This window comes from Parambassis ranga, chromosome 5 (genome assembly GCF_900634625.1).
Source record: "Parambassis ranga chromosome 5, fParRan2.1, whole genome shotgun sequence".
NCBI classification, from domain to species: domain Eukaryota; kingdom Metazoa; phylum Chordata; class Actinopteri; family Ambassidae; genus Parambassis; species Parambassis ranga.
The window spans coordinates 31949252-31965817 of record NC_041026.1 but is presented as its reverse complement, the minus strand read 5'-3'; the positions used below and the strand labels follow the sequence as shown (position 1 = coordinate 31965817).

Sequence of the window (16566 nt, the reverse complement as noted above, 5' to 3'; positions counted from 1 at the left end):
CACCAGAGGGGCTCCATAGATATGCATTTTGATGATATGCCTCAATATGAGTATGTGTTTGATCTCCAAAATCTGAGGAGTTGAGTATAAAGAAAGTCTGGAATTTTACATTTAAAAATGTGTAGGAACCGTGTAAATATACAACAGGACTTGAATTATTGTAATTCATTGACTATCCATTCATTGTAGTCATTGTAATTCAACATTTTTGGATGGATATTGTACAGTCACTTGCAAACAAGTGGATGAAATCACAGAAAGAAGAACAAACAAAATTTTAACAATACTTTATTACATCTGTAAGAATTTGCACCTTCTCTTACTAAACGGGTTCAGTCAGTTACATCTACGATAAGATCATTATGTATAATCATATTAACTCGCAAAAATTGAACGATCCTTAAAACTGCTCCTTGCCGAGCCTGCTCTACATTACCAAATGGTTAACAGTTACTCTCAGCTGGTCTCTCTTCATTGTCACAGATCTTTCACCCCATCTGAACTAACAATGCACAACTGAGTGAACCATCGCAAGTCTCTATGTTCTAAAGTAATTCAGTGACAAACCTAAAGTTTACATTCTGAGCTTCCAGCTGGTACATCATCTAAACAAAGGAAGCAGTTTGATGAAAAGCCTTTTAATTGTCAGATGTTTTAGTCACTTATAGGAAGGGCTGTATGACTGTATTCATCTATGTTCCACCATATTATATTGGTGCTTATATTGTATCACTGTTGAGAAGAAAGGCCTCAACACAAGACTAGCACCAAAAAAGTCAGTCACAAACACTCAGATAGGGTTCCTTCTAAAAATACAATTGAAAATATAAAGAGCTGTTATTTTAGACTAGCAGTACATGTGGAATGAAAAGCAAGGCAATGTGGACACAAGTCCCCATACACAAAGAAATAGCTTCTGATTAACAAGCACACAAGGCATAGGAGGTACTGCTTTTTACTGACTCCAGAGGGAACATCAAGTGTTAATGTCATCGCAGCTTTCACAAGACATCTTTCTTTCTAAAAAATAGGAGTCTATACGTTCTTGTTTATCCATCTATTACAATTAACCAGCGTGCCTGTTTCATAGTCCATCTTCCATTCCTTGCTGGTAACAGTGATGGTGTCACAAGTCAGTAACTTTATTCTCCACAGAAGCAGCAATCTGCTGCAGTCTGTAGCCAAGTTGCATCTTCTGGGCCATAGTGTCTTCTTCCACCGCTGTGATAATCTGATGGGAGTATAATAGGAAGGAGAAAAGATTAAATATTAACATGAAAATATGAATTATTTTCGGATTATAGTTGACATCTGAGCATGGGCACGATTAAAGCAAGATTAAAGTGAACATTTCTGTGTGTGTGTGTTTTGTTTTGATTTTTTTTAGGGGGGGGGGGTCCTGGCAGTTTCAGACTGCACCACTGTTTACAATCACCCAGTCAACACCCAACAGTCCACGTTATAGTGCCATGAAAGATCAATGGTGACCTTATTAAGACTATCCTTGTACAAGTTGTACATGGCAAGATTATTACTGAAGTTAAGAACAAAGTTTCAAGATTTAAGACATAAGAAGGTTATTTTCGAAAGCACAGCAAGGGTAACAATACTGACTATGTTCCCTTCAAACAACTGACTGAATCAAACTAAGATAAAGAAAATAAAATAAAGTGAATACTATACTATAATACTATACTATAGAAAATGAGTGTTTTAAGAATATAAGATGCCAATGGATGCCAACATGGCGGGAAGCAAGAAAAAGTGCAAGGAGTACTGTCAATTACATTAACATTTTTTCCCTCGCCTACAAATGTTCTTCTCCTGATCTTCAGCGCCTTAAACAAGTACCTCCTGGTGAACTCCATTCCAATTAATAACAATCGCCTGTGCCACAGATGGAGCTCCTGCAATGGTTGGGAGGTACCGCATGTTCGCCACTTTCATGAAGGAACGTGTGCCGCTTGTGTTGACAGTGCACTGCGTGCTCCAGCTACATGACTGTTTTGTTGTTACTCTTTGAGCTGCTACAGAATGTCGATTCCAATCTTAGTGACGTCCTGTGCTCGCTTTGACATCCACTACCTTGTGCATTTGTGCTACACTTGTAAGTATCGCTTGTACTTGAAATTACAAGTCACATGTATGAAAGCAGTCCGGAACAGGCAACAGTACATGGAGGCTTGACCAGAGCGATGACGTAGTCCAGGCCAGGAAAGCAGTCCACAGAAGCAAAAGTACAGACAGGGAGTGAGATACTCACAACTGCCCCTTACCAGAAATCCACTGAATCCAATCCACAGTCGAATATCCAGAAAATCTGTCCACAAAGTTACCGACAAGTGGCAGGCTAGTCCCACACCTGGAACACTGTCCTGAGGAGACCAGACTGCTGTCCCACACCTGGGACACAGTGCTGAAGAAGCCGGACTACAGGTGGCGCTGTTCCCCTACTACCTGGAGTAGTGGGAGAATGGCGCCACAACCTGCATTAAATCAGCTGGCAGACATGTCACCGGTAACATCACGTGACTTCCTGAGGAAGACTGCGGAAGCAGTCGAAACATGTAGAGTCAAGGTAAAAAACCCGGCACATCTATCTGTACTGCCTCTTGGCTTGGAAGGTTAGTTGTGTCTGTCAGCACAGTGTCCAGAGCATGGAGGAGAGAGAGAAGCTAGAACAGGAGAGATATGATCCCTTTTGCTAAAATCCTGTCAGAACTTTAGCTGCTGCTATCCGGATCAGCTGCAGGCTGTATATAGAGTAATGTGGACATCCTGACAATAGTGAGTTGCAGTAGTCCAGTCTAGAAGTAACAAAAGCATGGACAAGTTTTTTTTTTCCTATGCAGGTGGTCATCTAACTGACTTACAACCCCTCTTTCAAGTATCTTAGAAGTAAATGGGAGGTGGGAGATTGGCTTGTAGTTTCCTAAGACATCTGGGTCCAGTGAAGGTTTTTTTAAACATAGGAATGATCACAGCAGTTTTAAAAGCCTGTGGTACATATCCTGTTGCCAGAGACAGGTTGATCTGGTCTCAAAACAGTTTATTCATCCTCAAGTGAGTGCAATGGGGTGATAGTCATTCAAACTATTTAGTTTTTCTTTTCTTCATGTAGGCACAGATGACTGGGAGGGAGACAAATTGACAATGTCTGTACAACCCTTAGCCACATCTGAAGAGCAGACCCTCAAAGCATAGCCGGAGATGTTGTCCGGGCCAGCTGCTTTTCAGAGGTTTGTCCTCCTCAAAACCCAGCACATCTATCTGTACTGCCTTTTGGCTTCCCTGATAGATCTATGTAGATCATATCTGGCCTCAGCATTGCCAGAGGCCTACTCTCAACTGGCCTGGGAACGCCTCGGGATTCCAACAGAAGAGAAGAGCTGGAAGAAGTGTCCGGTGAGAGGGAAGTCTGGGCATCTCTGCTTAGACTGCTGCCCCCGCAACCTGGCCCCAGATAAGTTGTTGAAGATGGATGGATGGATGATTATACACACACATACCTTGTGTAGGTTAGAGTGCCTGCTTTACATTTGGCTGAGGGTGTGCGATATCAAACAATATGCAAAATCACTATAAAATATACAACCAGTTAATGCTTGTGTATTTTTACATTAAAATAAGAAATATTTCTTAAGACACTTCTACTTGCAGATATGAACCCACCTGGTCGTAGTATTTGTTTATGTACTTGTAGAGCTCATGCAGTGCAACCAGGTAGTTGAGTTCTCCAGAGTAGTTCTGGAAAATACAAAGCAGGCAGAATGCAAGCTACACTGCATGTATATGTGTGTCTATGTATGTTCTGTCGCCTCTGTACTGATACTGAACTCACCCTAGACAGTTCAGCCAGAGTGGAGTTCATCTCCTGGTCACTGGCTGAGATGGTCTGCCTGATGTCAGTATAGTACCTGCATTAACAAGCATAGTTATCAACCATTTTATTTCCAATTATATCTTAGCTTATCTATCTATTAAACACAAGTTGAGCTGACCTTTCCACCATCTTTTTATAGCGGGGAATGTCTCTAGCGTAGAGAAGCTTATTGATGGGAGAATCCTGTTTAAAAAGATAAGATAATAAGTGGTTTTCAAAGGAGTACATAAGGAGTAATAAGAGGTTGCTTCAAGGCAAACAAAGAGCTCACCCGGCCCAGCTTGTGCTCTGCAATAGTGCAGGAGTCCATAAATGTCTGGGCAATAACTAAGAGCACAGCGTCCACGTGGTCCGATGCTTGAATGTCAAAAATGAACTGAGGATTCTTCACAATGTTGATCCAAAAACGAAGAGGGAGACTAGTATGGCAGAGGAGATGAGAATATCAGTATATAGATAGATAGATAGATAGATAGATAGATAGATAGATAGATAGATAGATAGATAGATAGATAGATAGATAGATAGATAGATAGATAGATAGAGTTTAACTATATCACCACCATGTCTGGCTGTACCTATTGGTCTTCCAGATGTGGATGGTCTCTGGGTCACAGATGCTGTGCTGTCCTGCCTGGTCATCTAGGAGATCAAAGAAGTATTTGACTGCCACTGGGACCGGGCGGCTGGTGCTGAGTATCACTGTGAACAGATCATCTACAAACTTCTGCAGCGTACCCTGGAAAACATAATTAATAATTTATTAAAATTAAAATAAATTGGAGTCAAATGTACACAGAAAATGTTCTTTTCTAATGTGCTTTTTATTTATTTATATTTATGCCTATGTTTATGTTTATATTTAGGGCCCGAGCACGAACGTGCAAGAGCCCTATTGTAACTGAAGTAACTATCATTAGGGCCTTTGCACCACTCGGTGTAACTCCTATTGTAACTAAAGGAATTAGTACACTACTGAAGAAAAACAACACAATGTAACTCCAACCTGTCCAGTGTGAGCTGTGGCAAGAAGGTTAGCTGTGTCTGTCAGCATAGTGTCCTCACAGTCAAACTGGAGGCCAAATTAATTCAATTCAATTCAATTAAGTTTTATTTATATGGCGCATTTTACAATCAGAAATTGTCTCAAAGCGCTTCACAGACACCCAGAGCATGAGACCCAGAGCCTGAACCCCCTAAGGAGCACTGTGGGAAGGAAAAACTCCCAAATTAATGCCATCCAGAGAGAAAATGTTATCAGATAATCTAAGAACTAGATTATTATTAGGGGCCAAAAACAATGACATCAGTTTTATCAGAGTTTAACAGTAAAAAATTGGCGGCCATCCAGTCCTTTATGTCCTTTAGACATGCCTGTAGTCTGGCTAACTGCTCTGTTTCTTCTGGCTTCATGGATAAATACAGCTGGGTATCGTCAGCATAACAATGAAAGTTTATGTCGTTCTTCTGAATGATGTTTCCTAGACGGAGGATGTAGAGGGTGAACAGGAGGAGACATCTTTAACATGAACGAAGTGAAATCTGTCAGATAAGCATGATTTAAGAAGCTATGATCTACGGTGTCAAAGGCAGCACTGAGGTCCAGAAGAACGAGTACAGAGACCAGTCCACGGTCTGATGCCATATGAGGTCATTAGTGATTTTAACCCAGGGGTCGGCAACCTTCAGCATTAAAAGAGCCATTTGGGCTGGTTTCCCACAGAATAAAGCACTCGGAGCCACAAACCCCGACCTAATAATCTACACCAATATCTGACCACTAAATTGAAGGTAGTATTAATCTATACATAGGCCTAATATAGATGATATAATATTTATCTGAACAAAAAATACCAGTTTATATGTTATTTTGTGTGCGTTATTCAGTGTGCCGTCATTAATTTCCTTCATGCCGTAGGCTACAGTAGTCAACCTGAATTATGAAACAGGGTCAGATATAGGGTCCGATATAAAAATATGTATTTTCAGAATAACAACTTGTGTAATTATTACTTTCACCTCGTTAATGTAAGTTCTGCTCTGGAACTTCACTGCACAGCGTATCGTATCCATTATCCACATTATTATTATTTTTTTACAAAAATGAGCCTGCCGCCTGGGAGCCACAACAGTGGGATGAAAGAGCCCCATGTGGCTCCGGAGCCGCAGGTTGCCGCCCACTGCTTTAACCAGTTCTATTTCTGTGCTGTGGTGGGCTCTGAATCCAGACTGGAACACATCAAACAGACTGTTCCTATGCAGGTGGTCATTTAACTGACTTACAACCACTCTTTCAAGTATCTTAGAAGTAAACATGAGGTGGGAGATTGGCTTGTAGTTTCCTAAGACCACTGGGTCCAGTGAAGGTTTTTTAAGCATAGGAATGATCACAGCAGTTTTCTTCAGCTCCTAGAGCATTGTGGGTAATGAAGTTCAATACCCTCAATACAATCTAATACCTATAAATAACATTCTGCACTCTAAACATTCAAATGAACTGTACAGTATCTTTAACTGGTTATCTATCACTTATTCTAGCACATATTAATTTCAATTTAATATTTAATTCATTAATTAATTCATTGCCACTTCCTCTCTATCCTTCTTGTAGTCTGTTTCAACTAGCGGATATTTGAGTTGTACCACAGAGCTAGCCTCTTCTGATTTGTAGTTTTCTTCTTCAGTAGAGCAATGTTGTCTAAAACTAAGTGTAATGTGTCTGCAGTGTTGTTGACACAACAGTCCATTTCTGCAGGAGTAATATTTAAGTTGGTACCCCCATCAGTTATACATGGGACTGTAGGGAGTAATGGTGGGATTGCTGTCCTAAACTGTGATACGGCATCTTCAGACAGACATCTGCTGTTGTAGACCTTTTCCTCAGATGCTGATAGGTCTGGAAGAGTGAAATCAAAAGCTATTATGAGTGGTCTGAAAGGGCAGGATTTTGAGACCACACTAGCAGGTTCTAGCAGGTCGAGGGTGTGAGTGTGTGGGTTCATTTACTAACTGAGAGAACACAATTGAATCCAAGAGTAGTTGAAGGCAGTCTTTTCGACATCCATATAAATGTTAAAGTCACCCACTATAATGACTTTATCTGTACTGATCACTACACCTGATAAGAACTCTGAAACCTCGAGCAGTAACTCTGAATATGCAGCAGCAGGTGGACGACACACTACAAGTAAAACTGGCTTTCTGACTTCCAGCTTCAGTGAGACGGGCTGAGAGTGAGACTCTCAAAAGAACTATGAGTAGATTTAGGTTTAGGATTAATCTAAATACTGGAGTGGTAGATAGCTGCCACTCCTTCTCGGCCTGTCCTTCCCTGATAGTTAATTTAACTAGACAGTGGTGATTCATTCAAAGCAACATATTCTTCATTCTGTGTCTCAGTGAGACAAAATATATCAGTGTGATTATCAATGATTAAATCATTAACTAAGAGTTATTTAGCATGGAGAGATGGTATATTTAACACCCCACACCTATTTTTTTATTTGCTACTGTGTGATTTTTTTAAGGTTAGTTTGATTAACACTTCTTAACTTCCGTGCTTTATGGACTGTGAGAGGACATGAGATTGACACTATTTTTGAGACCCTAACATTTAGTGTTACTGTGTACAATTCTATTTTTAGGGTGGCAGTCCTCAAGCAACAGAGATATGTGTAGGAACAATAACAATTAAAGCTGCAAGCAGCGATGACGGGCCCTCGCACTCCTTGCGGTCCGCGGGACCAGCAGCCGCCGCCTCCGCTGTCGACCCACGTCCTCTCTCCCCCCGGTACCTGCTCGAGCTGTGGTCTGCAGGGCAGAAGAGTACACCAAAACACACATATAGAAAAGACAGGTCCTCCAGCCAGTAGGTGGCGCAGTGACTGTAGCATATGCGCATATCAATGCATGCAGAGTGAGATGCTCAGCATGACTGTAAAGTTTCATCCACAGAGGATGAAGTATGAGGGAGATACAGCGACAGAAACATTTATTTCCTGTGCGTTGGCGAAGGGTCAACTTTGTGGTGGCGCCACTGCAAGACCGTATGACGAACTGCTGCGTTTTTGATAATGTTTGGTCCCTAATCGTTTAAGGGTAACCAGACCAATTTTCAGGTGGATTGGACAAATCGCAAAAGTGCAGGGAGTGAAAAATGGAAAATAGTGCAGTTATTTAAAAATGCAGAATTCCTGTGCGTTTCAGAGAATATGGCCAAAGCCAGACCGTGTGAGATTTTTGATAACTTTTGGTCCCTAATGCCTTAAGAGAAACCAGACCAATTTTCAGGTGGAATGGACAAATCCTCTAGGAGGAGTTTGTGAAAGAGAGGTGAGTGAAAAATACAAAATGGAATCGTTTTTTCAAAATGGTGGACTTCCTGTGCATTTTAGAGGATACCTCCAAGAGACTTTTTTCTCGTCTAGAGGTGATACATATGTGTACCGATTTTCGTGTGTATAGGTCAAATGGGGACCTAGGAGGGGTTTGTTCAAATATGAGGTGTGGAACTTGGGAAATCAGCCTGAACACAATTCATGCTGCCAGTAGGTGGTGCTATGAGAGTATCAGCTCATTAGCATATCAATCTGTTCAGAATGACATGCTCAGCATGCCTGATTTTTTTCATCCACATAGAATGAAGTATAAAAACATCTATTTTCTGTGCATTGGCTAAGGTTCAACTTTGTGGCAGCGCCACAGCCAGACCGTATGACGAAGTGCTGCGTTTTTTATTACTTTTGGACCCTGACCCCTTAAGGGCGAGCGCACCAATTTTCAGTGAATTTTTTGTCCCAAATTTGGTGAGTTTTTGAGCACGTCCGGGGGGGGGGCAAAATCGCGATACCGCGTCCGGACTAAGAATAACCGATAATAATAAACGCTTGCATTTCAACAGGGCTCTTGCACCATTCGGTGCTCAGGCCCTAATGATCATTCCTTGCATTTCAATAGGGCTCTCGCACGTTTTGTGCTCGGGCCCTAATAATAATTTCTTGCATTTCAATAGGGCTCTCGCACGTTTTGTGCTCGGGCCCTAATAATAATTTCTTGCATTTCAATAGGGCTCTCGCACGTTTTGTGCTCGGGCCCTAATAATAAATTCTTGCATTTCAATAGGGCTCTTGCACGTTTCGTGCTCGGGCCCTAATAAGGATTACTAATGACTACAACAACACACTATGCATACCACCTTGTCATATTTTCATTTACTCCTCCTAGGGGAACAATACAATCAAGGTGAAACTCAAGAAAATCAAGTTATCAAAAGCCTCTCCATATTCATGTCACATGGTGTGACTGTGGCATTGCAGCCAATTTGACCGTTCATCATCAGACAGCAAATAGTTGTATTTTTTCCAGCATACTTCATCCAACATGGACAAAACTTCACAGTAATGATGAGCATCTAAGTCTTAACAGTTTGATATGCTACTACGATGATACAGTTGTAGCCAATGTTGGAAAGAATAATGACTAAGGATTTGACAATAAAGCTGACTTTGACTTGACTTTGACTTTGATTTTACACACAAAGAAACCATGTTTGAATCGTACATCAAACAGACCCATGTATAAAACTAGCTGACTGCAAGCAATACGTTCATACTTAACCGTGTACCGGCATCATAACTAAGGAGCATTAAGCACGCAACGCTTCATCCTCATCCTCAAGACTCTGAACCCCATCAGTCCGGCTGCACTGTCCTCTCTGTCGCCCGCAGCACGCAGCTTTCTGTCCAGTTTACCGACATGAACCAAAAACTTTAGCTTTGATCAAAGAGGTTGTATTGACGGTAAGAGCTCTCACTCCAATGACTATTTACCGTCATACACACGTAGTATATGACCACACAATGAGACAAGCGATAAGGAGAGTCAGACATCTGCTGTAAACAACATCTTTGTTTGACAGTGATTTTTTTTTACAACAATGTAACTGTATTCTAATCACCATCTCTTTAAAGTGTAACTGTAACGGAATACAGTTAATCATATTTTGTATTCTAAATACGTAACGTCGTTACATGTAATCCATTACTCCCCAACACTGGTTGTAGCTCCACCTACTGGCAGTAGGCATTGTGTTTTTTTTGTTTTTTTTTATATTTTTTACACGTCAAATTTAAATAAACTCCTTCCAGGAAAATAATCCAGTTGAACTGGACTTTAATTGTTTTCATGTTGCTCTTAAGACATAACGCTTGCATCTTAAAATGAATTATTTTTGGCCTGCCAGCTAAACAGAGTAAATCATGCAAAATCAATGGGCAATTCTTAATTTTTACCTTCATAGAAAGCAGACGGGTCAGGTAGATCTCAGGGATAGCTTTGGCCCTTTCTTTCTCTCTCAGACTGCCTCTGCGATGTTTGGGCAATTCGGGCTCCTCACTGGGCTTTACCAAATGCCACAGCCTAACTCCACCTTCATCTGCATCCTCCAGCATTGGGGTTTCTGTACAAACCACACCTTCATGTCATTCACACAGGAACAATGCCCTTACCTGTACACATTTTATGTGATATGTTATAAAAAGTCAGTGTCAAAAGTAGTAAAATTAGAATGACAAAACCATAAGTGCTCAGAAACAACATACTCTCTCCTGCGATATAGTCATGGTTGTCATGGTGAATGTGTTTGGTGTGTCGAGAGACCAGTGCTACTGTTGCACCATCTGGAACCTGATGAAGCAACACAAAACATCCATTAGCAATATTTAAACTCAGAGCAGCTTTGCTTTTATGAGGTTTCCCACTCTTAAGAAATGATTTCCAGGGCAATCCTATGGCATTTGCAGTGACAAAGATTTATATTACCTTTTAAGGGATCAGACACATACCGACCGACTCATCTTCAGTAAACGTTTTTGCACAAGCTATAGTCAGCCTAATTTGTGGTACATTCTGTATGTTTAACTTTTAAAAACTAGAACGATAAGACTAAAATTTCCATTTTTTGTTGTAAAACACCAGGATGCATGTGAAATACTACTCCCATTGTGTGCAGTACTCCTGTACTGTCTATTTACTTTTTTGTCTACATTGCCTAAAAACTACTTTATGAAAGTATGTGGTTTCAGACTGCCCCTGAACTGTTCCGAGACCCTAATTAGTGGAAGTGACAGCAGGTGTGCGCAGCTGACAACGCGCAGTAATATTTATCTCGCCAATGGTCTTGTGTGAGCAACTACAAGTGGGCCTGGGCCTTGTTTTCAGGAGGGAGTAATTTGCTTTTATGTATTTTGTGTGGGGACATTATTAGGGCCCGAGCACGAAACGTGAGAGAGCCATATTGAAATGCAATTGCTTATTATTATTATTAGGGCCAGAGCACGAAACGTGCCTGAGCATGAAACCTGCAAGAGCCCTATTGAAATGCAAAAATGTATTATTATTATTAGGGCCCGAGCACGAAACGTGCCTCCATGCCTCTTGGACGAAAATTCCACGACGTACAGGAAGTCCGCCATTTTGAAAAAAACCACACCATGTTCCAATTTGTTAATTGATGTTAGCGCTATCAAGCAATTCCCCTACGAGGAGTTCGAAAAAGTGCGGGGAGCGCAAATTGGAACATGGTGTGGTTTTTTCAAAATGGCGGACTTCCTGTACGTCGTGGAATTTTTGTCCAAGAGACTTTTTTTCTTGTCACGAGGCAATACATCAGTGTACCGAGTGTCAAGTCTATAGCAGTTGCGGTGAATATTTTCACACTTTAGGGGGCGCTGCAGAGCCATGCGGCCACGCCCGCCAATGGCGACAGTGTCAAGTCGCGATTTTTGTCGGGGGACAATTTTGTGCCAAATCTGTCTGCAGGACAGAGTAGTACACCAAAATACACATGTACAAAAGACAGGTCTTCCGGCCAGTAGGTGGCACAGTGAAAGTAGCATATCAGCTTATCAATCTGTGCAGAGTCAGATGTTAAACATGACTCTAAAGTTTTATCCACATAGGATAAAGTATGTGGGACAGTATGTATGACGAAGTGCTGTGATGTTGCTACCTGTTGGTCCCTAAGGACCAAAATTTATCAAAAACACATGACTTCGTCATACGGTCTGGCTGTGGCGCCGCCGCTCTCTCTCCCACATACTTCATCCTATGTGGAACCTGTGTAGCCCCAAGATATAGTCCTAGGCTCTTTTCTCTTAACCTAGGTGGTATTGTCTGCTTTAACTATATCTAGCTAAAATTCCTCCCTAACCACGCCACAAAAGCATTCCTTTTCATCTTTGTTGAGTTGCTGTTTTACTTCTTGTACTTCAGACAAGGTGACTGGCAATGAGTGGACCATGATTCTGCTGGAGGTAATACATGTATATTGGTGTAGTGGGAAGCTTTATTTGGTTTGAATTGATGTTTCTGACCTTGTAATGCTGCAGCGTGTTGAGGCGTTTCCAGTTGCCCTGCACAATTGATGTTAGGTCCTCGTCTGACAGGATGAGATGACCAGCAATACCAGATCTCCACTCTGCACAAGAGACAGCAGTGATAGCATCAGCACAGTTCAACATTAAATGCACTGGAAATGCATAGTGACAAGTAAATGATTGTAATCAGAGGCCAAGCATGGTGTGAAGGCCCTATCCATAGTTTTCAAGTGATGGCACATGGAACGCCCACAATTATTTCATTATGCACAAATCAAAGAGGAGATAAGCCTGGGCTTTGTTTCTACGGAATCTGGTCTGAAAAAAAGAAAATCTTGAGAGGAGGAGATTGTGGATTTGTGCCATTAAATGTGGAAACAGTGGAGGGAAAGGAAACAGTGGCAGCCAACCAAAATACACAGATATTTGACTATGTACGTGTGTGACAATACAATAGACAGCTTTACGTGCTAACATTTTAGGTGACCCACTACTACTTATCGACAAACTTGACCCTTCCTCACAATAGACGAAGTTGCTGTAATTCTTACATTACTTATGACATCAGGCTCATGCTGTACAATTACATCAGTCCCTAAGCAAGCTCATAATACTACCAATGCTAAAAGTAGCTAAAACCTAAAAGTTTCAATTATGTACTAAATGGGGGAGTTCCTTCTATGTCATGGAGACCTACCTAATAAATGGAAATAAAAGGGCAACCAACCAGTTGTTCTTATAAGGAGATGTAGACCAGGATGCCTCCTTAGTCCCACACTTTTTGCCTTGTTTATTGAGCCATTGGCGCAGGCAATCAGGGAAACCAATAATATAACTGGTTCACAGATTGGAGATGCACAGCATAAGATTTGTTTATATGCAGACAAAATCCTGTTGACGCTTATTAAACCTAATATAAGCCTGCCTAAATTAATATTCCTTCTACAAGAACTCCTTTCAGGATCGCATAAATGGAATGTGTAATTTTAAATGGAAAGGTAACTTATGAGTTCATATACCTAAAGATCTTTTAACCATTTATGATATTAATTATGCTCCTATAACCAATATCAAAGCGGACCTAATTTGTTGCTCATTATTACCCTTGAGCATGTGCAATCAAATAGACATCATAGATAGAGATCATCCTTTAATCCCTCGCAGGGGAAATTCAGTGTCACAGCAGGAGAATCACATGTAAGAAGAGAAACTATAAAAAGTAGATGAATAGAAATGAACACAAGGTGAATGAATGCTTGAGTAAATAACAGAATAAAGTGACTTCAGTACTGAACTGTTATTGCACATTATGATCTGGTATGATGAAAATGACAATTTACATTATATACATAGGAGCTGTAAAAAAAACTTATCGTACTGTATGACCAAGTTATTATACAGGAGGTACTGTGGCTTTAGCTGGGAGTAGATATATATATATATATATATATATACATACATACATACATACGTACACATACATATACACATAAGCTACTGTGAGCAGGCCTGATTGTAAAGTCTGACGGCAGCAGGTGGGAAGGACCTGCAATGGCGCTCCTTCACACAGCGTGGATGGAGCAGCCTGTCACTGAAGGAGCTGCTCAGTGATTTGACAGTGCTGTGCATCGGGTGGGTGGTGTTCTCCATCAGGGAGGATACCTTAACCAGCATCCTCCGATCTCCCACCTCCTCCACAGGATCAAGTGGGCTCCCTAGAACAGAGCTGGCCTTCTTTATCAGTCTGTTCAGTCTCTTCCTGTCTGCTGCATAAAAAGTCCTCAGGAGTGGTCCCTGTACTATAAAGGACCTGAGTCTCCTCAGGAGGTGGTGTCTGCTCTGGCCCTTTTTGTAGAGTGCAGCTGTGTTGTCAGACCAGTCCAGTTTCTTGTTCAGATGAACACCAAGGTACTTATAAGAGTCCACTATCTCAATGTCCAGTTCCTGGATGTTCACTGGTGTAGGGCAGGAGTAGTGCCTATGGAAATCCGCCAGCTCCTTGGTTTTACCCACATTGATCTGGAGACGGTGTCCGTGGCACCAGTCTGCAAAGTCATGGATGAGTCCTCTGTACTCCTTTTCTTCCTCGTCTGTGATGAGGCCAACCACTGCAGAGTCATCAGAGAACTTCTGTAGATGACAGCTGGGTGAGAGGTGACAGAAGTCTGCAGTGTAGAGTCGAAATAGGAAGGGAGCAAGAACAATTCCTTGTGGGGCTCCCGTGCTGCAGATGACCATGTCAGGCACACAGCCCTCACATGATCCTCACAGTGGTCAGGTCATTCACCCACTCCTGGTCCCCTGTCGGCTGGAGGTTGTTCCCCTCGTAGCAAGAGATGTTTTTCAGGCCCTTCCAGACTCCACTGATGTTGTTGTTCTGCAGCTGATCCTCCGCCTCCTGACTTGAAGGCTCTCTTCTTCTCTTTAAGGAGAGCCTTGATGTCAGGAGTAATCCAGGGCTTGCTGTTGGAGAAGCAGCATACCATCCTGGTAGGTACGGAGCTGTCCATGCAGAAATTGATATAGTCACACACTGAGTGAGACCATCTATGTCCTCCCCATGGTCCTCTGAAAAGACTTCCCACACAGTGGACTTGAAGCAGTTTTTCAGGGCCTCCTTAGCTTCGTCGGTCCATCTCCTCACTGTGCAAGTGATTGGTGGTTGACTGCACACAAGGGGTTTGTACACTGGCAGGATGTGCACCAGGTTGTGGTCAAATCTTCCCAGAGAGGAGAGGGGTGATGACACATAGGCCTCCTTGATTTTGGCAAAGAATAAGTCCAGTGTTTTGTTGTCTCTGGTTGGGCAGGTGAATGTGGGCAGCATGGATGATGGAGAGGCATGACTGAAGTCACCAGAGATGAGCAGGAGAGCCTGTAGATGTTGGTTCTGCTGCCTGCTTGTTACTGAGTGTAGAACATTAGCAGAAGGAGGAATGTACGTTGTTATCGCAATAACATGTAAGTTCCCTTGGCAGGTAAAATGGCCTCATGCTAATGGCTAGCTCAATGTCCTTACTGAAGATCTGTTCTTTGATAGTGATGTGCCCAGGATTACACCATCTATCATTAACAAACAATGCCAGCCCTCCTCTTTTTCTCTTACTGCTCTCCGCTGTCCTGTCCACCCTCACCAACTGAAATCCAATAAGTGCAGCGTTAGAGTCCCGTGTTAGGGCCGTTGGCCATGTTTCAGTAAACAACAGCATGCAACATGCTATTTCTCTCTGGTGCAGGGTCAGCGCCGTCAGCTCGACCATCTTATTAGGGAGAGATCTAACATTCCCAGTGATGACCGCAGGGGGTGTAGGCGGCAGGGGTTCCCTGTCGTCTTCTCCTCCTTACGTCTTGGGAAACGTTGGGTCTGTCGCTGTGCTGCGCCGCCTCGTGTAAACAATGGGGCCTCCACTGTACGTGTGGTTCGTGGTTACGTGTGAGGCAAGAAGTGTAAAAAACAGAAAAAATACCTGAGCAAACCCCACTATCTTGGCATCCATCAGTTTGGGGAAAAAAATTAAGAAAAAGTAAGAGAAATTAAAGCTGCAAGCAGCGATGATCGGGCCCTCGCACTGCAGCTGAGTTGTATCAGCTGCAGTATCGTATGTGTCCACTGGGTGGAGCCAGACACCATGAGAATAGTGGAGTGCATCAAACCTCAAAAAACATTTGATTCATACATGAAAATTGTCTAGTAGCTGTTACTTCCGGTTTCCTGTAGGTGGCGCTGTGCAGGTGACTCATGAGCATGCAGACGTGTTGGGGGATGGACCGTTATGACATGAAAAAAATTTGAGGATGTTAGGACAATGCACGGCGAAGTTATAAGCAATTGATGTTTCATGGCGAAGGTTCAACAGTCGCCACCGCCATGGGCAGACTGATACAGGAAACCATGCAGGTGTCTCTGTGGGACTTCAAATCTGTGATCCTCATTTGGCTGTGTAATGACGGGTGAGGATTGCTTTGTTTGCTGCAACGAAGAAGTTATAGCGACTTTCTGTGTCCTAAGAAATGGTCAAACTTTGAGGCCACGCCCCGGCCACACCGTCAGACTTTTGTAAGAGTTTTGGAATGCGTCTATTCCCTATGGTGTCCTGAGTGGACACGGTGACTTTCAGCTCAATCCGATGAAGTATGCGAGGCGTGAAAAGTTTGGCAGCAGGGTCACACATCGCCAAAAATGGCCACAAACCTTCAAATGGCGGACTTCCTGTTGGGTTTGGAGGGGGGGTCCAAGAGACTTTTTTGTGCGTCTTGAGGTGATACATATGTGTGCCAATTTTCATAATCCTGTGTCAAACCGGCCAG

General features: G+C 42.4%; 1 protein-coding gene across 7 annotated transcripts in view; it reads right to left on the bottom strand.

Annotated features, from left to right (window-relative positions):
* Nucleotides 1-272: 272 nt before the first annotated feature.
* Nucleotides 273-16566, bottom strand: part of LOC114436041 (plexin-B1-like) — a 135352-nt gene continuing 119058 nt past the window's right edge. For 5 of the 7 annotated variants that reach the window (XM_028406091.1, XM_028406093.1, XM_028406098.1 and 2 more), the window contains 9 exons: nucleotides 12256-12359; nucleotides 10483-10567; nucleotides 10174-10340; nucleotides 4462-4622; nucleotides 4155-4302; nucleotides 4002-4066; nucleotides 3842-3917; nucleotides 3673-3747; nucleotides 273-1231 (listed from right to left, as the gene is read on the bottom strand). In XM_028406091.1, the coding sequence (XP_028261892.1) occupies nucleotides 1127-1231; nucleotides 3673-3747; nucleotides 3842-3917; nucleotides 4002-4066; nucleotides 4155-4302; nucleotides 4462-4622; nucleotides 10174-10340; nucleotides 10483-10567; nucleotides 12256-12359 (986 nt within the window). In that variant the 3' untranslated portion in view covers nucleotides 273-1126. Of the gene's footprint in view, nucleotides 3544-3672; nucleotides 3748-3841; nucleotides 3918-4001; nucleotides 4067-4154; nucleotides 4303-4461; nucleotides 7694-10173; nucleotides 10341-10482; nucleotides 10568-12255; nucleotides 12360-16566 lie in introns of those variants that run through there. The other 2 variants (XM_028406092.1, XM_028406094.1) reach the window with 2 other exon arrangements.